At 43.0% G+C, this 25367-nt stretch overlaps 1 protein-coding gene across 3 annotated transcripts in view; it reads right to left on the bottom strand.

Annotated features, from left to right (window-relative positions):
- Positions 1 to 3909: 3909 nt before the first annotated feature.
- Positions 3910 to 25367, bottom strand: part of ZBTB49 (zinc finger and BTB domain containing 49) — a 77817-nt gene continuing 56359 nt past the window's right edge. For all 3 annotated transcript variants that reach the window (XM_030191185.1, XM_030191184.1, XM_030191183.1), the window contains 2 exons: positions 22872 to 23033; positions 3910 to 5213 (listed from right to left, as the gene is read on the bottom strand). In XM_030191185.1, the coding sequence (XP_030047045.1) occupies positions 4570 to 5213; positions 22872 to 23033 (806 nt within the window). In that variant the 3' untranslated portion in view covers positions 3910 to 4569. The remainder of the gene's footprint in view (positions 5214 to 22871; positions 23034 to 25367) is intronic.

Consider the following 25367-nt stretch of genomic DNA (forward strand, 5'->3'; position numbering starts at 1 on the left):
AAAAAAAAAAAAAAAAAAAAACATCTCATGAAGCGAACTAGAGGCTGTCCAGAGATAGGCTTACCTTGTACACGTTGTTGGTAAGCACTAATTGCACTGAGGTGAACTCTTACAGACTTGGAAAGGTTTAGAAGGTATTCAAGCAGGGTCTGTATAGGGCATAAAATAGGATCTAGGGCCTTGCCCTCATACCAGATGGCAAACCTCCTCCATTGGAATGAGTAATGCCTCTTAGTGGAATGTTTCCTGGAAGCCAGCAAGACCTTGGAGGCACACTGAAGAAGAGGCAAGGAAGCAAATTCTAAGCTCTCAACACCCAGCCTGTGAGGGCCGGGGACTAGAGAATGGGAAGCAGAAGAAATCCCTTGTTCTGCATGATGAGAATCTGAAAACACTCCAATCTCTAAGATTCTTTAGAGGATAACTCCAGAAGAAGAGAGAACCAGATCTGCCTGGGACAATAGGGGGCAATCAGAATCATGGTTACACGGTCTTGCTTGAGTTTCAGCAAAGCCTTCCCCACAAGACGGATGGGAGTATATATATACAGAAGACCGTTCCCCCAATGGAGAAGGAAGGCATCTGACACTAGTATGCCATGAGCCATGACCCTGGAACAACAGTACTGAGGGACATTGTGATTGGAATGGCAAAGAGATCCACCGAAGGGGTGTCCCACCCTCGGAAGATCTTGTGGGTAACTCGTGCTGAGTGACCCTGCTCAGTCTGTTGGCCAGGGTATTGGATTTGACCATCCAGGTATATGGCCCTGAGAACTATCCTGTTCTGAATGGCCCAATGCCATATCCCTAAGGTCTCCTGACACAGAGGGTATGATCTGAAATCCCCTGCTTGTTGATGTAATACATTGCAACCTGATTGTCCGCTTGAATGAGTACAATTTGAACAGCTGATCTCTGAAAGCCTTTAGAGTGTTCCAGATTGCCCATAGCTCCAAGAGGTTGATCTAAAGATCTGATTTCTGAGCTGACCAAGCACCCTTAGTGTGAAGCCCATCCAGATGAGCCCCCCCATCCCGAGGGATGCATCCGTCATCAGCATCTTCTGGGGCTGGTCAATTTAGAATGGAAGTCCCATGGTCAAACTGGATTGAACTGTCCACCAGAGGAAGAACTGAACAAATTCCAGTGTCACTTGGATGCCATTCGCTAGGTTCCCAGAAGCCGGACGCCACTGGGAAGCTAGAGTCCACTGGGCAGTTCTCAAGTGAAGATGTGCCATGGGAGTGACATGTACTGTGGAGGCCATATGGCCTAGCAACTCAACATCTGCTGAGCAGTGACCCGCTGGCTGGCTCGAACCTAAATGGCGAGTGCAAATAGAGTGTCTGCTCTAGGCACAGGGAGAAAGGCTCACGCCTGCTGAGCATCTAGCAGAGCTCCAATGAATTCCAATTGCTGAACCAGAAGCAGATGGAACACGGGGTAGTTTAAAATGAACCCTTGTAGCTCTAGCACCCGAATAGTTTTCTGCATGGACTTATGAGCACTGTCCTTCGATGTGCTCTTCACCAGCCAATTGTTCAGGTAGGGAAATGCATGCACTCCCAGTTTGCATAGAGATGCTGCGACTACCGCTAGATACTTGGTGAAAACCCTGGGAACTGATGTAAGGCCAAAAACAGCAATATGCAGTACTGGAAATGACATGTTCCCACCCAAAATCTGAGATACTTCTTATGGCCTGAAAATATTGGGATGTGAGTATAGGCATCCTTTAAATCCAGAAAGCATAGCCAATCTTGATCCTGAATCACTGGGAGAAGAGTGCCCAGAGAAACCATCCTGAACTTTTTTTTTTTGACCATGATTTGTTCACAGCCCTTAGATCTAGGATGGGATGCATCCTCCATGTTTCCTTTGGGACAAGGAACTACCTGGAATAGAATCCCTTTCTCTTCTTCCTCTGGTGGAACGGGTTCGACCGCATGGGCCTTTAGAAGATGGAGAGTTCCTCTGCAAATACTTCCCTGTGCTTAGAGCTGAAAGACCATGCTCTCGGAGAACAATTTAATGATTTTTTTATGCCAATGAAAAGCATAACTGAGATGGACAATTGGAAAAACCCACCGGTTGGAGGTTACAAGGGGCCAACACTCCATACTACAAATCCCAGGGCAAGCAGTTGCTTCCCATGTCTGTATCAATAGCAGTCTATGAACATTTCCTCCAGAAATTTGTCCAAACTTTTTAAAACCCAGATACACTAACCGCTGTTACCATCTCCTCCAGCAAAGAGTTCTATTCTCAAAGTGAAAAAATATTTCATTCCTATTTGTTTTAAAAGTATTTCCATGTAACTTCGAGCGTCCCCTTATCTTTGTACTTTTGGAATGAGTAAAAAATTGATTTACTTCCACTCGTTCTACACCACTCAGGATTTTGTAGAACGGTCACTGATATGGTGGCTGTGCTCTGCTAGAGCCAGTCAAAAACCTGTCCCCTGTTTTGACTGCGGAGCCGGCTGGGCCTTGTGTTGAGGGGGACTGATTATTGCGCTTCTTCAACTTTGCCCGATGCCAAACATCAACACTCCTTAATGCCAATGAGGATGGCGTTGAAACCCCACGAGCCCTTGGTATTGGGTCCGACACTGACCGATTCCAGGAGCCAGCATTAAGGACCTACTTGCAGGTCCACAGGGACCAATGCACCTGATGATTATACAAGCACCGACGCCAATGTTTATGCCGACTATTTGGACAGGGCTCCAAAACTTTTGTCTCTTTCAGCTTCTCTGGACAGCCAGGTTCTTTTCTGCATAGGCAGGCAAGAAATACATCTGGCAGGGGAATGTTCTGGCCCTCGACACTGAAGACACCAAGAATGGGTGTCTTTGCTACAGATGGCCCAATTGCACCAGGTACAGCGCTTGAAGTTACTGGGAACCTTTGATGACATGGAAGGAAAAAGAGTCGTGGCCAAATCAAATGACTCGACTGACTGAAAAAGGGGCAAAGCACCATTCCCGACTGGAGCTCAGGCATAAGAGGGCCTACAGAGCACACAAAAATCAAGGAAACTTAAAAGTGGGGAAAAACCTAACTAAAACAATAAAGGGAGAAAATAATTCCTGAAGGAAAAATAACATGAAACTGAGGAAAAATAAATCCTGCAGGGAAAGCACCGAAAAGCTTAAAAAAAATAAATCAGACTCACACAGAATATGGTCTGCTTAACCTCAGAGAATTCTATGTTAAAAAATTGGAGGCCTGCTACTCAAGCCCTCATTAAAAAGTCAAAATGGATAAGGACAAAGAATTGACGTTTCATTTGTCAGTGTCCCAGGTGGAAAATGGGAGATAAAGGAATTCTTTAAGCACTGGAGTGATATCAGAGAAGCTACATGCTGATAACAACCAAGCTACAGCATTATGAACTTTTTGATTTTCTTCAGTAATCTCTATTGCACTCCCACGCTGAGAGAGTTTACAAATAGTCCATCCTTGAGATCTCTAATGCTTAAGTAACTGCTGCTATAATAACTGGCCATTCCAAATGTGGGTTAGCTGTTTTATCAATCTCAGATTTCCAAATGCTGTTACTACCAATATCTGTGCTTCCAATATAGAGATTTGGATCTAACCACGACCCTAGACTTTATGCCTGTCTATAAGGGGTAGTGGTGATTCACCCATAATCTTGAACTCTTGGTTCAGAGTACTGCCTTTCTTAATTCAAAAATTCCTTTCTTAATTCAAAAATCCCTCCAGCTTATAGAATTAAGATTACCCTCTGATTTATAGAACTAAGATTACCCCCTCAATCAGATATCAATTGCATCCAAACATCCGATTCACCTGAGGTACCATACTTTCTGTATATTCTCCTACTGGAAAAAATAGATATAGTTTTTGCAACATTACACTTTTTTTTATTGCAAGTAAATTATAAAGAAACATTTTAAGATGAAGTTTACAAATACACTTGTGTTTACAATATTTACATAACATTCTTAATAAGTTAACTAACTGTAAAAAAATTTCAAGAGCCTTCTTTGCTTTTGGTACAAATGTATATAGACCACTGGCCCCAAAAGGGGTACATCTAGTCATTACTGTTCCAGATTTCACAAAATAAGAAAGCAAAGGCAAGAAAGATCAACAGCAAAATACAAACCACCCACCCATATCTCTGGCCTGTACCATCGTGAAGAAAACGAAAATGAAAGTCAAAACCTGGAAATGCACATTATTCCACTTATCACAAACCAGAGAGGGTACAATATCTAGACAATATTACAAGGGCCACATAAAGGAGTTTCTCCCTGAAATACGGACTAGATGTTTTGGTTTATGAAATAATAAAAAAAAAAGTATCCAACTGCAACCGGTAGCAAATGAAATTAGCTTCTACTTCATGGATCCTGCATGCTGCCACTTTAAATATTTTTAGTTATATTATAGTCTGATCAAATTCCTTTTTAATTTGTTCAGTGTATGTATCATTGATTGGGTTTAATTACTATTTATTTACGTGAATTAGCAGACTGAATTTTTAACAAGGTCAGGCTGTGTTCTTTAAAATTCTATTAATGCCAAATAAATTCTCACTGGTCCAAATCACTTTCATTCTGCAAAGTCTTCATGGCCAAGCCCCAGAGGGTCATATTTGAGAAGAATGGCCCATCAGAGTTCCTATATGCTGTGGAAGATGCACGACTGCCTAACGTATCATTACAGTGACTATCCAAACTTGCTATAGATGACCGAATCATGGAAATGTTATCAGCCTGTAACGTTTCTTCTGTAGTAGCAGTGTCCTCCTCTGTGTAGGTATAGGATGATGAAGGAAGAGGAGATGTTTGTTGCATATGAGGTTTGGGGACTCTACCATGACCTTGAATCACTGGCTGTAGTTTGCAATAAGAACTTGCAGAGTTCCCATCATATTCAGTCCTTGTGTTATCAATTTCTTGACTAGGAAGTTTAAGTGGCAATAAAGCAACAGATATGTCCTGGGAAAATGAATCAGAACTCTGAGATTTTTCCAGATCAGGTGTTACCACTGTTTGAGAAAGTTCCTCCAGTGTATCTTGGCTGTCCTTGCTAGCCATACAGTGCATTTTTTTGTGCCGTCGCAGAACTGCAGACCTGGAGAAGCACTTGTTACAAATTTCACAAGTATATGGCCTTTCCCCGGTATGTGTCCTCACGTGTCTGCGTAAATCACCAGACCCTCCAAATCGTTTCCCTAAAAGATGAAAAAAAAATATTCTGACGATTATTTCAGTGGAAACAACATAAAGCAGAATTAATGATTTTGGCTTTATAACTAATGGCCAAATAGTTTGAAGAACCATAAATGAAAACCATTTCTAGTACTTAGGAGTGTACTAACAAACAAAGCTCAGTTTACATTTGTGTATGAGTTTAGGTATGCTAAGCAGGGGTTACAGCACGAAGGCATATCCCATTATTAAGTTAAAAGAACTGAAATCAAAGTTGATTTAGGCTGTATGAATTCATAAAAATAAATTCCTAACAAATGTCTTCTGTATCATGGGAAAGCTTGGACCTGTAATTATTTTTGCTTCTTTCTGAAGACTGTTGAACTGACCGAGGTAACCCTATCTCTGTGACTCATTAACTGCTTGTAATCAGGAAAACACTATCATGTGTCTTACTGCTCATAGATGATGGTGGAGGAAAAATAGATGCTGCATGGAACTTGGATAAATTCCTTTTTGGCAGCCTGGAAGAGGTATGTAGCAAAAGAGGAAAAGAGTTAAGAAGGGGAATACAGAGAATACAACTAAAAATAAAATCATACTAATTGCCATTCCAACATGACTCATAGTGGTTAGGGATGGAAGGACAGAAGGAGTGTAGAGCGTACTGCAAGAGAGAAGAGGCCTAAGGAAAGGAAATGAGAAAATAGGTTTTTGCAGAAGCACACAGCTGCCAGAATTTGACCTACCCACTAGAAGCACCTGCTGGTAAGATTAATTATATTTTTGGTTAGCACAGGTGAAACTGAAATCACATGCGCTATGTCTATTTATTTCATTTATTATTGGGATTTATTTACCACCCTTTTGAAGGAATTCATTCAAGGCAGTGTACAGTAAGAATAGATCAACATGAGCAATAGGCAATTACAGCAGTAAAAATATTCAAACAACAACAGAAAGTATGGCATAATATACTTACAATGTCAACACAATACATAATAGAACATTTTAATTGATAGTGAACAGTAAAGCAAAGATGGAACATATAGATAGGTAAGAGAGTAAGAAGGTTAGAAAGTAAGGTGACTAATTTAAAGAAAGTTGCGCATGAGGTCAGAGATGGTTTAATATTATCTCAGCTAGGGTAGGAGTGGATCAACATGTCTTGCTGCAGTATGTGCAGCCCGTGTCACTCCTTGTATGTGTGAGTGAGACTAACAAGTTAATTACGGAGAGGGTGTGATTAATGATAATCCTTGACAGGATCTTAGTGTCCTTGGCAGTGTGTACTCTTCCTATTATTCAGGTACTCAGGGCCATTTCCATTGAGGGTCTTGAAGATCAGACAGAGTTTTAAATTTAGCCCTGTATTGTACTGGTAGCCAATGAAGTTTTTGCAAAAATGGTGTGATGTGGTCACATAGCTTGCAACTTTCTATGAGTCTTGCTGCTGCATTCTGAATAAACTGGAGCTGGTGCAGGTCCTTTGTAGTCAGATCATTGTATAGTGCATTGCAGTAATCCAGTCTTGATGTTACCATGGAATGCACAACTGGGATAAGATTTACCTTCTTGATGTAAGAGAGAGGCAGTGTAGCTGTCGCAAATAGTAGAAGCAGCTCTTGAAGGTTGCTTGGATTTGGGGAATCAGAGTAAGTGCTGAATCTAACTGTATTCCAAGGTTCCTGAGTTGTGATTTGAGGGGGAGTTCGTACTTCCCAAAAGGGATTTTGATGTCAGGTATGTATCCACTTGTGTTAGGGACCCAGAGAAGCTCAGTTTTAATATATATTAAAGCAAGGGTTCTCAGCCCAGTCTTCAGGACACATCAAGCCAGACTGGTTTTCAAAATATCTGCAATGAATATGCATGATATAAATCTGCATGCACTACCTTCATTGTGATAAATCAATTTAAATGGTCCATATTCAAGCAGTGGGGGTAATGAATCAATATATTACTGTAAACCCAACCAGCAGGGGTATATATATGACCACAGCAGCGACTCATTTCACACTGGGTCACATCCCAGTGGCTCATTGTAACCATCACTGGTCTTCAATTTCACTTTTTAATTACTTTCCAGTGCTTCATGAATTTTTTTTACTTGTTAAAGTATACAGCACTACTTAGCTTTAGTTGCTGTGAATCTTTAAAAAGTCAATAATGGACTCACACCGACATGATGCATGTTTCGCAAACCTGCTTCAGGGTCTGGTCCTAAATAGCTTCAGCTCATGCTTATATCTTTTAACATGAGTCACTGTTGAGGTCATAGATATATACCCCTGCTGGTTTTGTTCATATTCAAGTGTTAGGTTTTCAGTAATATACTACCTCCATTGTATGCAAATCTCTCTCACGTATATTCATTGTTGGTATCCTGTAAACCTGCTTGGCTTGATGCGTTCTCAGGACAGGGTTGAAAACCCCTATATTAAAGCAAAAACGCACCACATTTGTTAGGATGCATCTTATTGCCCAAAACACACTTCTCTAGGTGGAAAGCCAATAGTTAGCACAGGCTAGATATTCTCTTCAGCAGTCAGTGGAGGGCCACTTTAAGTTCACAAAGGTGAAATTAGGCTTTACCTGCTAATTTTCTTTCCTCTAGACCCTCCAGACCGGTCAAGACGCTTGGGTTATGCACACCTACCAGCAGAGGGAGACTGAGAAAACTAACTATGAACTCTGTACATATAACCTGTGCCTCACCAAATATATCCAGTATACGCCTAGCAAAGCAGAGAAAACAACACCCAATCGAAAACTAAAAACAAACCCCTGTACCTGGAAACCCAAGAGAAAACAAATCAATGTGTGCTCAAGCAGACCGAACGCAAGAGCGCCCCGTACTGCACCAGTCTAGAGTCAAGGAAACCAAAAATTAAAGAAACATACTATGAAACAGCCATAGCAGAACACGGGCTCAAAAAGATATCTGACAACACGGGTGGGGTCTTGACTGGTCTGGAGGGTCTAGAGGGTCTAGAGGAAAGAAAATTAGCAGATAAGTCATAATTTCATCTTCCTCAGCAACCCTCCAGACTGGTCAAGACTCTTGGGAAATACCAAAGCAGTATAAGATTAAGGGAGGGACCTCCGAAACCCAGAGGTCAACACAGCAGCTCCAAAACCTGAACATCAATTCTATAATGTTGCACAAAAGAATGTATAGAAGATCAAGCCGCTGCCTTACAAATGTCCTGCGGAGGAATAAAACTACTCTCCGCCCAGGAAGCTGCTACCCCACGGGTAGAATGTGCCTTAAGCACCGAAGGCACCGTACGCCCCTTCAACAAGTAAGCCAAACCAATAGCCTCCTTCAACCACCGAGCAAGAGTTGCCTTGGAGGCCGCCTCACCTTTCTTAGGACCTCCAAACAAAACAAACAACCTATCTGAGGCCCGAAAAATCATGTGTCCTGCGCAAGTAAGAACGCAAAATGCGCCTAACATCCAACTTGGCCAAGCGACGTTGAGAATGTTCACCTGAACGATTACCCAACACTGGCAACAAAATCACCTGATTCACATGAAAAGAAGACACCACCTTGGGTATGAAGGAAGGTACTGTCCGCAAAGTAACTTTCTCGCTAGAGAAAGACAAGAAAGGCTCTCTACATGACAAAGCCTGAAGCTCTGAAATTCTACGTGCCGAAGAAATGGCTACCAAGAAAACTGCCTTCAGAGTAAGATCCTTACAGGTGCTGGAAGACAAAGGCTCAAACGGAGGAGCTACCAGTGTCTCTAAAACCAGGTTCAAATCCCATGGAGAAACCACCGGATGATGCTGCGGACGGATCAACTTCACTCCCTTCAAGAAACGTATAACGTACGGAGAGGCCGCTAAAGAAACCCCCTTAACCTTACCTCTGAAACAGGAAAAGGCTGCCAACTGCAACTTCAGGGAAGACAGCGAGAGACCCCTGTTTAATCTGTCCTGTAGAAACTCCAAAACGTCCGCTATTGAAACACGCAAGGGAAGATAAGCCCGCTCTTGGCACCAATTCTGGAAGATCTGCCATATACGCACATAAGCCAACGAAGTAGACCTCTTACGAGAACGCAACATAGTATCAATTACCCTGGGAGAAAAACCTTTCTTCCTCAATTTGTGCCGCTCAAGAGCCAAGCTGTAAGTGAGAATGGAGAGGATCGGCTATCTCGATCGGTCCCTGAACCAACTTCACCTCGGGCCCCAATGGAATCGGTCCTGAACTGCCAAACGTACTAGATCTCCGTACCACAGACGGCGTGGCCAATTGGGAGACACCAGGATCACTAAGCCCGAGTGTCACTCGATTCGCTGTACTACTCGCCCTACCAGTGGCCATGGAGGGAACACAGAGTAACTTGTGAACCGGCCATGGAAGAACCAACGCATCGATCCCCTCAGCTCGAGGATCCCGCCGCCGACTGAAAAAACGAGGAACCTGGGCATTGTTGCCCGACGCCAAGAGATCCATCACTGGACGACCCCATTCCAACATTATGCGATCGAAGACCGACTGATGAAGAGACCACTCTCCGGGATCCAACGTGTGCCTGCTCAGAAAGTCTGCGCTCACGTTGTCTAACCTTGCCACGTGCACCGCCGAGAGATCCTGAAGATGCCTTTCCGCCCAGCTCATTAACTCTGCCGCCTCTACGGCCAGTGCTTGGTTCCTCGTTCCCCCTGCTGATTTACATAAGCGACGGCCGTGGCGTTGTTGGAAAGAATCCTGACCGCCCTGCCTTCGAGAAGGAACTGAAAGGACTGAAGAGCCAACCGAATTGCTCGCGTCTCCAGCCGGATGATGAACCAGCGAGCTTCCTCCACCGTCCAACGATCCTGGGCCACCTGCCCCAGGCAATGACCTCCCCAGCCCCTCAGACTCGCATCCGTGGTGAGCACTACTCAAGTCCGGAGGATCCAACGGCATGCCCTTCACTAGATTCGGAGTGTGAAGCCACCAGCGCAGGCTACGTCGAATAACCTCCAACAGAAGAAGCTTCTCCTCCAACTGCTGGGTCTGAGGAGACCATCGACCCAACAGAGCCCACTGCAACTGATGCATATGGGCCCTGGCCCAAGGGACCACCTCTATCGCTGCCACCATCAGGCCCAGAACCTGAAGGTAAGCACGGGCCGAGGGAGCCCTCTGTGCACAGAGCTGCCAAATCTGACCCTGCAACTTGGAAATGCGAGTGGCCGTCAAAAACACTCAGCCTTTCTCCGTGTTGAAACACCCCCCCCCAGGTACTCCAGGGACTGAGAAGAAACTAGCTGACTCTTGGCCAGATTCACCACCCAGCCCAGTGACTATAAAAAAGATACCACCTGCGTGGTCGCCTCCTCGCTTTCAGACATTGATTTGGCTCGAATCAACCAATCGTTGAGGTAAGGATGAACCAAAATGCCCTGCTTCAGCACAGCCGCTGCCGCCACAACCACCATGACCTTGGAAAAAGTGCGAGGAGCTGTCGCCCGGCCAAAGGGAAGTGCACAAAACTGGAAATGCTTCCCTAACACCGCAAAGCGAAGAAAACGCTGATGCGCCGCCTGAATGGGAATGTGCAAGTAAGCCTCTGTCAGGTCTAATGAAGTGAGAAACTCCTTTCTGAACCGCCACAATAACCGAGTGTAACGTTTCCATCCAAAAAGAGGGGACCTTCAGAGCACCATCGACTCTCTTGAGGTCTAAATTGGGATGAAATGAACCCTCCCTTCTTGGGCACCACGAAATAAATCGAGTAACAACCCATTCTCCTTTCCCTTGGAGGAAAGAGAACCACTGCTCCTAAGTCGATCAGATGCAACAGAGTATCTTGCACTGCTCTCGCCTTGCACCGAGAGTGACAAGGAGACACCAGAAAGAAATCAGAAAGAGGATCTTCGAACTCTAGCGTGTAAGCATTCCACAGCCTCCCGGTGGAGGAGTCTAGGACTGTTCCAGAATTTAAAAAGGCATGGGATAAGCACATGGGATCGCTTAGGAACAGGTAGAATTGGGGGTTACAGCGGATGGGCAGACTGGATGGGTCATTTGGCCTTTATCTGCCGTCATGTTTCTAGGATAGTGACAGGTATTATAATCCCATGTATCTTCACTATATATGAACACATGCAGTACTTCATAGTGCTTGTTTTGCACCTATATACTGTACCCAGAAAACACCTGCTTACAGATAGGTAACTTTTCAACAAACTTCCACTAGACCCCACTAAAGACATTTCTGATTTCAGAAATGAAGACCTAAGCTTATTCCATCTTTTAATACAAAGCCTATTGTTTGCTGAACCTGCAACCTTGCATACAGATGAAGACTGCTGACAACGGTCCCGATGTGCTGGAATAACAAGGTCGTTATTAGCATCGACATCATGGCCAGAACAGCCAAGGACTCTTGGAATTACCCTTGCAGCTGGAGAGATATTATGGCTGGCAAATTGCACATTGTTTATGAAACCCCAGCTTCTTGTCAAGGTGATTCCTTCAGCATGGCGCCAGTGAAACACTCAGTTGGCCCTTGAAGCCACAGTATTTGGGGTATACAAAGTTATATGCATTCCTCTCCAAAGACAGACAAGAAGTGGGAACAGGGTCAGGCTCTTCAAAACAGACTAAAGACTCTCGATATGTAGTTAAAAACTTATTTAGTGAAGACTCGACACGGTACCATATTTCAGCACATACGTGCCTGTTTCAGGAGTCTTGGTAAATATATTTGACAATCGCGAATATTTTCGGTGATGTATCTTTAAAGCATCATCATAACTGGTCTCTAATTAGCATATACAAGCGACATAACTCCTTAAATCTATCAACTGTCTTTTTAAAGACCAGATATGATCAGACTTTAGATACATCACTGAAAATATTTGTGATTGTCAAATATATTTATCAAGACTCCTGAAGCAGGCACATATGTGCCAAAACATGGTACCATGTTGAGTATCACCAAATAAACGTTTTTAACTACATATCACGGCCCCTTGGTCTGTTTTGAAAAGCCTGACCCTGTCCCCACTTCTTGTCTGGCTGTGTTTTTCACATGGGACTCTGGTGTTCTTTCAACTTCTGTGGTTCTCTTGCTGTGCCCCCCCCCCCCCCCCAAAGCCAGAATGTACGCCATCAGCACAGCTGAAACCCATGATTTCAGTATTAAAAGGGACTCTTATCTGATGCAAGGGCTGCTGTGTTGACATCCCACCCAAAGAGCAGACCTGCGTTGGAACTAATAGCCATCTGAGGATCAGGCTGCTATTTAGAGGTCTGCATCAGGTTGTATGTGTGCTATGTTCTCTGTATGGGGATAGAGTAGCCTGACTGGATTAGAATTCCATCTATGGTAATGTGCCTTTCTTATATCTTCTGCTATTGTAAATAAAATAATTGTCCGATTTTTATAATACTCGGTAGTGGAGTTAGTTCTATTATTTGAGCGTAGTGGGCTTGGATATAAAGATAAGGGGAACACATTTGCTTCTGACACTTCACTCATTAATGTTAGCCTTGTTTTGGACCCATTTCTTTCAGAACTTATACTGTCATTTACCCCAATAACACTCCAAAAGTGCGTTATCTGTATTGCGCCTATAAGTAGGACACAAGCCCTCACTGATGGATGCTGTCACCAACAGATCCTGGTGTGGGAAAGCTTCTCTAGCTTAGATATATTGAGAACTTTTTGAGAAGCCTAATGGTCATGTCTGTTACATCTTGCCTGTTGTATAGGACCTCCTCAGTCCTATTTCAAGCTCAGACTAGAATACAACTCCAAGGGAAGGAAAGTGAGTATGTGAGGACTTATATCGTACTGTCCATGGAGAAAACCTGCCATAGGTAACTAAGTTTTCTTTAAGGACAAGCAGGATAGCAAGTCCTCACTGAGGGGACTCCTGAGCTACAGGCTGCCCTCAACAGAAAAGGGGAAATAATTATGACAGGTTTTGCAATAGGCAGACACTGGCACGGATTCTGAAACAATGCTTATATTCTTGTAGAGGTAGTCATAATGCTGTTCCTGGTTTTGGCTGGGGAGCTGGGAAGGATGTCTGGGCCCACTACTGTCTTGGATGAGAGCCACATCCCTGTTGTGTTTGAGAAAGGTGAGGATGACGACAATGTCTATGCCTAGGAGAGTAATATGATCACCTCTGCCCTCCACTGTGATACCTACTGGAAGAGGGGAAGGCCAGGTTGGACCTTGAGAGGGCCTTAGAGTTGTCATTGTGTTCTTTGATGATTTTATGACAGATGCAGAGGGGCATAATCGAACGCAAACGCCCATCTCCATGGGCGTCTATCTCTGAGAACGGGTATGTGAAGGGGCGGGCCAGACCGCATTTTCGAAAAAGATGGGCGTCCATCTTTTTTTCCCGATAATACGGTTTGTGCCGGGCAAATGCATCAGATTTGGGCGGATTTGAGCTAGGCGTTATCATTTTTCAGCGATAATGGAAACCGAAGGTGCCCAGCTGAAAAACGAACAAATCCAAGGCATTTGGTCGTGGGAGGGGCCAGGATTCGTAGTGCACTGGTCCCCCTCACATGTCAGGACACCAACCAGGCACCCTAGGGGGCACTTCTAAAAATTAAAAAAATATACAAATACCTCCCAGGTGCATAGCTTCCCTTACCTTGGGTGCTGAGCCCCCCAAATCCCCCCCAAAACCCACTGCCCAAAACTCTACACCGTTACCATAGCACTTATGGCTGAAGGGGGGCACCTAGATGTGGGTACAGTGGGTTTTGGGGACGGTTTGGAGGGCTCCCATTTACCAGCACAAGTGTAACAGGTAGGGGGGGATGGGTCTGGGTCCACCTGCCTGAAGTCCACTGCACCAATCGCTGGACATTAATGGGAAGGGCAGCCAGAGGAGAATCGCTGGACATGGATCGGAGTGGCCTAGTGGTTAGGGTGGTGGACTTTGGTCCTGGGGAACTGAGGAACAGATTTCGATTCCCACTTCAGGCACAGGCAGCTCTCCTTGTGACTCTGGGCAAGTCACTTAACCCTCCATTATGGCCCCATGTAAGCCACATTGAGCCTGCCATGAGTGGGAAAGCGTGGGGTACAAATGTAACAAAAAAAACAACAAAAACTGCTCCAGGGTCCTGCATACTGCTGTGATGGAGCTGGGTATGACATTTGAGGCTGGCATACAGGCTGGAAAAAAAAAGCTTTTAAAGTTCTATTTTTTTGGGTGGGAGGGGGTTAGTGACCACTGGGGAAGTCAGGGGAGGTCATCCCCGATTCCCTCCGGTGGTCATCTCGGCAGTTAGGGCACTTTTTGAGGACTTGTTTGTGAGAAAAAAGGGTCCAGAAAAAGTGACCCAAATTCTCGCTTCTGGCGCCCTTCTTTTTTCGATTATCGGTCAAGCGTGCCCATCTCTCCTCGGCCGATAAACACGCCCCTGTCCCACCTTCACCACGCCTCCAACAACATGCCCCCATCAACTTTGTCCGTTCTCGCGACAGATTGCAGTTGAAGACGCCCAAAATTGGCTTTCGAATATACCGATTTGGGCGCCCACGGGAGAAAGGCGCCTATCTCCCGATTTGGGTCGAAATATGGGCGTCTTTCTCTTTCAAAAATAAGCTGGGCAGTCTCCTTATCTCTGAAGAGAGATTTTCTATTCAGGATGGCACATGAGCAAGCTTCTCTGCAATGCCATACCTCATCTCCGAGGCCTGGAGCCATGGGAGTCTTCAGGCAAATACTCATAGCTGAAGCTCTTGATGCAATTTTGAAAATATAGTTGCATGGACTATGTGTTTTTTGCAATCTTACCCTTTGGCTATTAGTGAATAGAGTAGCATGGCCTTCTCTTGAGGGAGAGTGCTTGAAAACTCCTCTATATTACACATGTCTTGCAAGTACATGCCCATGTGGTATGTGAGCACAAAATGTTTTAAAAAAATTTCTCCCAAAAGACTTCCCTGCCTCTACATAGAGAGACAGATATGAACGCAGACACTGAAGAATGTGACTTGGAAATCTCTTCTGATGTGGTGGAGATGGATCTGATGGCAAACTAGTCAAAATCCATCCCCTTCAGAGAATCTTTCTGGTTCATATTCAGAATACCCTGAAAAATACTACAGAGGAGACGTCTGGGTCTCTGCCAGTCTTCATCTCCGTTTATCAGTGCAAATGAGCCTCAAACAAGTGTTGAGACATCAATGATCTCTGCTGTCTTAGTGAAGTTTCCTCCCCCAAACACTGGAGATGGATACTGGTGTGCGACACATAAACCTCAAAACACAGAGGACTTGTTGTAAGTATCCCTTCTTTAGGCAGTGCAAGGATCTCAAGAACAGGCTAGATTTTCTGATGCACTGACAATGTTGAAGCTGCAGCATTGCAATGTGCAAAGAATCACTCAAGTCACTCACTGAATTCCTTTCTGAACTGCTCCTCGAAGGTGATGTTAAAGGCATGAGGAACACAGTAGGAGTGTACACGTACTCTTGAATCACTTGGGGAGTATCAGAAACTTGATTTCAGATCCAATAAGAATACAAGTGTTGCCATAATGGGACAGACAGAAGGTCCATCAAGCCCAGCATCCAGGTCACAAGTACCTGGCAAGATCCTAAAACAGTTCAATACATTTTATGCTGCTTATCCTAGAAGCATAAAATGTATGCTTGTCTGACGGCACTCAGATGCAAGGTAAATGACGGTTTAAACGATTAATGTGATAGTAGCTAGCATAAAAGAAATAGAAAAAAAGAAGTAAATTATAAATCGACAGTTAGCGACCAGTAAAGACCAGCGGAAGGATGGTGGGTGCAAGTCTATGATTATAAAACCGCAGCAATAACGCAAAAAGTAGCTGCAATGTTGAGATGAGACTGTGCCCTTAAACCTCCGATACACTGGTATTCCCGGTAGTTCTCTACTAACTTTGTGAGTGTTGACATTAGTACTAGCAAAGTACAGCTGCATTTGTTGGCAGTATCCTAGAAGTAAGCAGTGGATTTTCCCCAAGACCATCTTAATAATGGTTTATGGATTTTTCTTTTAGGAAGTTATCTAAACTTTTTTTAAACACTGCTAAGCTTTGATGTAATTTCCTTTCCGTAAGAGTGGGACTCAGAGGGAAGGGAAGTGATGAGGAGGCGAGCCTGCCTGCTGCTTTCACTGCCGGTTTGCCACTGCAACTACGGGTAAACAGAAGATTTCAACGCAGGGCGCACGAACGGAAAGTCGGGGAGCTGAGGGCTGACATCTGGGGCTGGGGTTGGAACGATAAAGGGGGCATGTGGAGGCTGGGGCGAGTCACTGGACATGGAAGGGAGGGGAGGATAGGGGGCAAAGGAGAATCACTGGACATGGAGGGGAGGGGAGAGGAGAATCACTGGACATGAATGGGAGGGAAGAATACAGGCAAAGGAGAATTGCTGGACATGGATGGGAGGGGAGGGCAGAGGAGAATCAATGGACATGGATGGGAGGCAAGGATATGGGCAAAGGAGAATCACTGGACATTAATGGGAAGGGTGGCCAGAGGAGAATCGCTGGACATGGATCGGAGAGGAGGGCAGGGGAGAGAGGAGAGTTGCTGGACATGGATGGATGGAGGGGAGGGCAGGAGAAATGCTGGACATAGATGGAGGAGAGAGAAGAAATGCTGGACATGGACGGAGTGGAGTGCAGTGAAGAGAAATGTTGGAGGGAAGGAAAGAGAGGAAGGAGATGCACACGGATGGAAGGGAGGGGAGAGAGGAGAAATGCTGGACTTGGATGGAGTGGAGGGCAGGGAAGAGAAATGTTGGAGGGAAGGAGAGAGGAAGGCGATGCACATGAATGGAGGGGAGGGGAGAGAGGAGAAATGCTGGACATGGATAGAGTGGAGGGCAGGGAAGAGAAATGTTGGAGAGGAAGGAAAGACAGAGGATGGAGATGCACATGGAGGGGAGGGGAGAGAGTTGAAATGCTAGACATGGATGAAGAGGAGGAAAGAGAGGAGGAGAAGTACATGGATTTAGGGGAGACGAGAAATTCTGGACATAGATGGAGGGGAGGAGAGAGAGAAAGGAAGTGAGACGAACATGGACTGAGGGGAGGGAAGAGAGAGGAAGTGAGACGAACATGGATGGAGGGGAGGGAAGGGAAGAGAGAGGCATTGAGATGAACATGGATGGAGGAGAGAGGAAGTGAGATGAACATGGATGGAGAGAGGAGAAATGCTGGACATGGATGGATGAGCGGGAAGCAGATGCATATGGATGGAGGAGAGGAAAAAATAGGAAGGAGATGCATACTGACGGAGATGAGGGAAAGGGAAAAGAGGAGAAATACTGCACATGGATGGAGAAAATAGGCAAGAACTGGATCCACTCTATACCTTCTCCAGTCAGTCTGCGGAGGACCCAGCTTTTACCTATGGATGTAGAGGAAGAAATGAAGAAGAAAGGAGAAAAGTAAAGAAATAAATGGAAAGGAAGCCCTGGAAATGGAGTTAAGGGAACAGATAGAGAGCAGCAGAATCAGAGACTGGGACCAACATGATCAGAAAAACAAATTCACCAGACAAGAAAGGTAGAAAAATCATTTTAGTGTTTGGAATATGTCCAATTTCATAATTTACATCTGTCTTTTTTTTTGCACTGGGTATACTGGAACTGTAACAGCTTACAGAAATTATTTATAATGAAAAAAAATCACAAGTTCTTTTTTTCTCCTATACTGGTATAGTATTTTCAATGATACCTGTTTATATGCGCCATGGCTGGTATAAGGGGTTTGGCTACCATATGGGCAGAGCCATAGGTGGTGACCCAATCCATTCTGAGTACCAGTACCTTTTTTCCTACAAAAACAGGATTGTACGTAACTATAGTTTGGGTTCCTCATTCCCACATGCATCACTTTCTACTTGCTCACATTAAATGTCATCTGCAATTTTGATGCTCAGTCTCACAGTCTCATAAGGTCCTCTTGTAATTTTTCACAATCCTGTTGCGATTTAACAACTTTGAATAACTTTGTGTCATCAGCAAATTTAATTACCTCACTAGTTACTCCCATCTCTAGATCATTTATAAATATGTTAAAAAGCAGTGGTCCCAGCACAGACCCCTAGGGAACCCCACTATCTGCAATTCTCCATTAAGAATACTGATCATTTAACCCTACTCTCTGTTCTCTTATCTTTTAACCAGTTTTTAATCCACAATAGAACACTACCTCCCATCCCATGACTCTCTAATTTCTTCTGGAGTCTTTCATGAGGTACTTTGTCAAATGCCTTTTGAAAATCCAGATACACAATATCAGCTGGCTCACTTTTATCAACATTTGTTCACCTCTTCAAAGAAATGTAGTACATTGGTGAGGCAAGATTTCCCTTCACTAAATCCGTGTTGGCTTTGTCTAATTAATCCATGCTTTTGAATATGCTCTGTAATTGTGTACTTTATAATAGTTGCTACCATTTTGCTTGGCACTGACATCAGGCTCACCGTTCTATAATTTCCCAGATCAACTCTGGAGCCTTTACAAAAAATAAAACGGAGTTACGTTTGCTACCCTCCAATCTTCCTGTACCATGATTGATTTTAAAGATAAATTACGTATTACTAACAGTAGTTCTTCAAGTTCATTTTTCAATTCATCAGTACTCTTGGATGAATACTATCCAGTCCAGGCGATTTGCTACTCTTCAATTTGTCAAATTGCCCCATCACATCTTCCAGGTTTACAGATATTTCATTCAGTTTCTCTCACTCGTCAGCTTTGAATATCATTTCTAGCACCGGTATCTCTCCCAAATCTTCTTCAGTGAAGGTCAAAAAGCAAAGAATTAATGTAATCTCTCCGCTATGGCTTTGTGTTCCTTGAGTGCCCCTTATACCCCTTTGGTCATTTAGCAGTCCAACTGATTCCTTTGCCAGCTTCTTGCTTTTAAAATACCTAAAAATGTTTTGCCTCCAACACAATCTTCTTTTCAAAGTCTCTCTTTGCCTTCCTTATCAGCATTTTGCATTTGACTTGCCATTCTTTATGCTGTTTCCTATTATTTTCAGTTGGATCCTTCTTCCATGTTCTGAAGGAATTTCTTTTACCTGTAATAGCTTCCTTCACCTCACATTTTAATGGTGCAGGCTGTCGTTTGGTTTTCCTTCCTCCTTTTTTAATACACGGAATATACTTGGCCTGGGCTTCCAGGATGGTATTTTTGAACAGCATCCACGCCTGATGTAAATTTTTGACCTTCGCAGCTGCTCATCTAAGTTTTTCTTTTCACCATTCTACTCATTTTATCAGTCTCCTTTTTGAAAGTTAAATGCTAACGTATTGGATTTCCTGTGTGTACTTACTGCAGAGCTGATATCAAATCTGGTCATATTATGATCACTTTTCAAGTGGCCTCAACACCATTACCTTCTACAGCAGATCATGAGCTTCACTAAGGATAAGGTCTAGAATGTTTCCTCCTCTTGTTGGCACCTGTACCAGTTGTTCCATAAAGCAGTCCTTGATTTCATCAATGAATTATACCTCCCTAGAATGCCTTGATGTTACATTTTCCCAGTCAATATCGGGGTAATTGAAATCACCCATTATTATTGTGTTCCCCAGTTTGTTAGCTTCCCTAATTTCTGATAAAATTCTACATCTGTTTGTTCATCCTGGCCAGGTGGATGGCAGTACAATCCTACCACTATCCTTTTCCCCTTTACACAAGGAATTTCAATCCATAGGGATTTCAAGACGTGTTTTTGTGTCCTGCAGAATTTTCAATTCATTTGATTCAAGGCCCTCCTTAACATTCAGAATGCTGCTGCACGTCTTATATTCCGCCAAAACCGATATACTCATATCACCCCTCTCCTCAAATCACTTCATTGGCTTCCGATCAGATATCACATACAATTCAAGCTCCTCCTCCTTACCTACAAATGCACTCAGTCTGCGGCTCCTCACTACCTCTCCACCCTCATCTCCCCCTATGTTCCCGCCCGTAACCTCCGCTCACAGGACAAAGCCCTTCTCTCAGTACCCTTCTCCACCACTGCCAACTCCAGGCTCCGCTCATTCTGCCTTGCCGCACCCTAAGCCTGGAACAATCTTCCTTTACCCATACGCCATGCCCCCTCCCTACCCATCTTCAAATCTCTGCTTAAAACTCACCTCTTCAATGCTGCCTTCGGCGCCTAACCGCTCGAGATATATAGAATGCCCCAATCTATCCACCCTATCAGACTAACTGTTCACTCGTCCTCTAGATTGTTTCACCTGTCTTTAGATTGTTCTCTTGTCTTTTAGATTGTAAGCTCTTTGAGCAGGGACTGTCCTTCTATGTTTAAATTGTACAGTGCTGCGTAACCCTAGTAGCGCTTTAGAAATGCTAGTTAGTAGTAGTAGTAACATAAAATGCTACCCCCATCCACCAATTCGATCCACCCTGTTGCTATGATGTACCCTGGTACAACACTGTCTCACTGGTTATCCTCCTTCCACCAGGTCTCAGAGATGCCTACTATATCTAAATTTTCATTTAGTGCAATATTTTCTAACTCTCCCATCTTATTTCTGCGGCTTCTGGCATTCGTATATAGACATTTTAAACTATGCTTGTTATTCCTATTTACATCTTGCTTAGCAGTTGACAGTGATAATTTGCAATCTTTTGTCTGTTCTTTTCTTTATTTAAAGGCATCTGGACTACTATAGTCTCTACTGCAACCTCACTATCGGGATAGCCTACCATCCCTGTTTTGGTGATATCTTTGAAAGATACCTTATTCTGAACCATGCGCTTTTGAACGAGTGTCGGCCTTCCCCCAGTTTCTAGTTTAAAAGCTGCTCTCTCCTTTTTAAATGCCGATGCCAGCTATTTGGTCCTACCCTGGTTAAGGTGGAGCCCATCATTCCGGAATACATTCCCCCTTCCCCAGAATGTTGCCCAGTTCCTTACAAATCTAAAACCCTCCAACATGCACCATCGCCTGATCCATGCATTGAGAGAGCTCTCTCTGTCCTTTGGGCATGGACGTGGAGCACTTCTGAAAATGCTACCTTAGAGGTTCTCGATTTCAGCTTCCTACCTAAGAGCCTAAATTTGGCTTCCAGAACCTCTCTCCCACATTTTCCTATGTCATTGGTACCCACATGTACCAAGACAGCTGCTTTCTCCCCAGTGCTGTCTAAAATCCTATCTAGGTGACGCGTGAGGTCTGCCACCTTTGCATCAGGCAGGCAAGTGACCGGGCGATCCTCATGTTCACCAGCCACTCAGTTATCTATATGCCTAATAATCAAATCACCAACTACAATAGCCATCCTAACCCTTCCCTCCTGGGCAGAAGTTCCTGAAGACACATCCTCGGTGCGAGAGAATGTTGTGCATCCCAAGGTGGGCTGGTCCTAGCTAAAGGATTATTTCCAGCTTCAAAATCTCCCTCCTCCAAGACAATCTTGTCACCTCCCCTCTGGTACCAAGGATGATCTGCAATCCATGACAAGGACGCTAGGGACATATACGTTGAGGTGTGATGTCAATGCAACCTGGCCTCCACTTGGTGTTCAGCATCACAAGCTCTGAACGTCTATGGAAATGAGGACCAATTCTTTATCTACAGGCAGGAGTCAATGGATGTCCGATCCGGACTGCCTGTATTGATGCTTAATGTTGAGGATGATTAATTCTTTATGCCAATGCATTCCCAGCATCCAAAGCAGCTCCTGTATCCATGGAGACTGATTCCTCTGATCTTGGACTGTATTCAGGAGGTGCAAAAAAACCCCAAAGCAACATTTGCACTGCTTCAAGAAGACTTCTCTGACATCTGTAAACACAAATTACATTGAAAAGGTTCATGGTCTTATCCCAGACACTGTACATATCAATTGTGATTATTTGTAACAGAAACGGTCTTGTCACACTGTATAAAGCCAGTGGAGGCTTTTGTCTGGGATATATGACAAAAAAAGCTGCACTTAAATCAACTCGATCTTGAAAAATGTACATGACTAGTGCACTCTAGGCCCACAAAGGTGGCCTCACTGGGCAAATGCAAATGCAAAAAAAAAAAAAAAAAGAAAACTTATAGGCTACCAGGACAACAGGAATGGCGCACAACAGCAACAGGTTTTGATAACAAAATAAGATTAAAATCACTTGAAAAATACCAAAAATACAGTCTTGATGAAGCGTACTAGATGATGTGACTAATAGGCTCTTTGGAGAGACAAAGACTGAGGTGGTCCCATGCAACACAGGCATCTCAAAAACTTCTCAGTGTATCTAAGCTGGAGAAGCTTTCTAACACCAGGCTCCACTGGTGGTCACCCTCAGTGAGGACTTTCTATCATGCTTTTCCTTGGAGAGCCTTCCTAAACCCTACGAGGTCTCAATTTCAATCGAAGTCAAGAAAAGTCCCTTACTGAGACTATGATTCAGAGACTGATCAATACACAGACCAACAACAATCCAACAAAAAACTTTTGAAGTGATTTTTAAGAATATCTAGCTCTGCACTAACTGATCTGTTCCCCTAGAGTTTCTAGTTTAGAGTTTAAGTTAGTAAACTATATTATTTAAGTTCAACTAGCAAATTTCTTTTTGTTGAATACTATACAGCATCTATAAACATTAACACTCATTACTACAAAAACAAAACAGATCAAAGCTAGACATAATCACATTTAGTCTGAAAGTAGAGTTTATTGCTCACCACATGTTGAACAGCTGTATGGTCTCTCTCCTGTATGTCTAATTCTGTGCTTTATTAACTTTCGATGCATATTAAAAGATTTCCCACACTCATCACAGGTGAAAACTTTATCCGCTGTATGAGTTTTCTTGTGCTCATTTAAGTTACTGAAGTTACTAAATCCTAAAACAAGAAGCAAACACAATCAATTGTTTTCTATCATGAATATTCTTTTCATCCAAAATGGTTTCAAAGTAGTACATATTCAGTGTGGTTTAAGCAGTTAGGAAAGACTCCTGGCTGCTTAAACCATGATGAGGGTTGGCTGCTGATATTCAGTAGCACTTAATGAGCAATGCTGCTGAATATTGGCTCTAACTGCATTACCAAATTCGGGAAGTGGAAGAACAGTTTGGGAGCATTGGAAGAACAGTCTGGGGGCAATGGAAAGCTGCAGTCAGGGGGATGCAGGTACTGGTGAGCTTCAGTATTGGTGCCTCCATATCTAAGCACCCTAATAGTAAAATTTAGACTTCAGATTTCCGGTGTGTTTATTATCTGACATAAACTACACCTCTCCGTTGTATGTTTATATTGACAACGGGAATCCTCATTAGTCTTAATTATTAGAATTTTTTTAGGAGTTTTTTTCTTTCATATTAACTAAGCACTTATCTTTTGGCTTTTCCTTTGTTGGCTCTACAGTGCGCTTCTGTTTCGTAATTTCTTCGTCTGGAGCAATATCTTTAAAGTGCCAATTCTTGTGCCCTATAAATAGACGGCTTTATTAATATTTCAACTGTGTTAACCCATTTATTTATATATATATTTTTTCTCTCAAGTACTCACAGTTATGACTTATCGCAGTTGAGCTTCTCAGTCTTGTTTTCTCATAAGTGTGCCTCACAATGGCGCCAGTCACATGATTTTATGACGTCAGACGCCTTGAAGACTATTGTTTCCTGAACTTTCTTGGAACTTTCGAGAAATCTTGAGATTTCTAATCTGCCTTCCAAAGATTTTGAGGAAACGTTCTTTTAAGATATTATAAGAAGTTATAAAAACACGTTCCACTCAATTTTATTATTTAATCCTGTGGGATTTAAAGATTCAAGTCGATAAATCCAGCGTTGTTCTTTTTGCAGTAGTTTTCTGTCTCGATCTCCTCCTCGTATATTTGAAGGAACATGATCAATCACTACACATTCGTATTCCATGAATCCATGTCCATGGTCTAAACTATGTTGCACCAAAGGGGTTTCTCTCTTTTTAAACTTTAAGTTATGTTTATGATCACTCATTCTTGTTTTTAGGAATCTTTTTGTCTTTCCTACGTATAATTTCTGACATGGGCATATTAAAATATATACTACATATGTTGATTCACAATTCGTCTGGTATCTAAGATCATATTCTTTCTCATTTAGGGGGTTCTTGAACTTATCAGTGGTTCTCATGATGTTACAATATTTACATTTCCCACATCTAGTGTGCCCCTGTGCGATAGTAACTTGCTTTTCTCTTTTTTCTTGAAGTAGCTCTTTTAAGTTTTGGTTCCGAGTGTAGGCTATTCTGAGATTTTTATTACTGAATGCTGGATGCATTTGCATCAATCTCCAATTATGTTTTATACATTTTGCAACGTAGTTGTTAGTATTCGTATAACGAAGTACACAAGTTTGTGTATTAGATTCAATCTGTTCGTTGCTCTTCTTTTTTAATAGTAGCTGGTCTCTATGATTATATCTTGCTCTTTTATAAGCCTTTTGGATCAAACCGTCTGGGTAGCCTCTTTGCACAAATTTTTCTTTCAGCGTTTTAGCTTGTTCTTTGAACTTTTTGGTGTCTTTACATATTCTTCTGTATCTCAATAATTGAGCTATGGGTAAGCTTTCTTTCATTTTTTGCGGATGATTACTTGAAAAGTGTAGCAAAGTATTACGATCTGTGGGTTTAACATATATGGAGGTATCCAACTCATTGTATTGTTTAGAAATTAGAATATCCAAAAAATTGATTTTGGTATCTGATGATTGCATGGTAAATTTGATATTTACATCTCTTTCATTAAGCCAATATGTAAATTCGTTCAGTTCCTCGAGTGTTCCTTCCCATAATACGAATACATCGTCTATGTATCTATACCATTTTTAATTTGGACTTTCCATGGATTTTGATGTATCCACCTTTTCTCAAATTCTACCATATATAAGTTTGCTACTGAGGGAGCACATGTAGCCCCCATTGCTACACCCTTTAATTGTTGGTAAAATGTATCGTTGAATATGAAAAAATTGTTAAATAAGGCTATTTCTGTTATTTTTACCAAGAACTCTGTGGGTACTTGATGGGGATGCTGTCTTTTCATCAAATTAAGTTCTACTATTTTTAAACAGTCTTTTTGTGGTAGAGACGTATATAGAGAAACCACATCTAGTGTCACCAATAAAGTAGAATCATTAATATTCTGTATTTCTTCTAGAATATTTAGAAAATGCGTGCTATCTTGTATGTAGG

The sequence above is a fragment of the Microcaecilia unicolor genome, chromosome 2 (genome assembly GCF_901765095.1).
Source record: "Microcaecilia unicolor chromosome 2, aMicUni1.1, whole genome shotgun sequence".
In the NCBI taxonomy this organism is placed as follows: domain Eukaryota; kingdom Metazoa; phylum Chordata; class Amphibia; order Gymnophiona; family Siphonopidae; genus Microcaecilia; species Microcaecilia unicolor.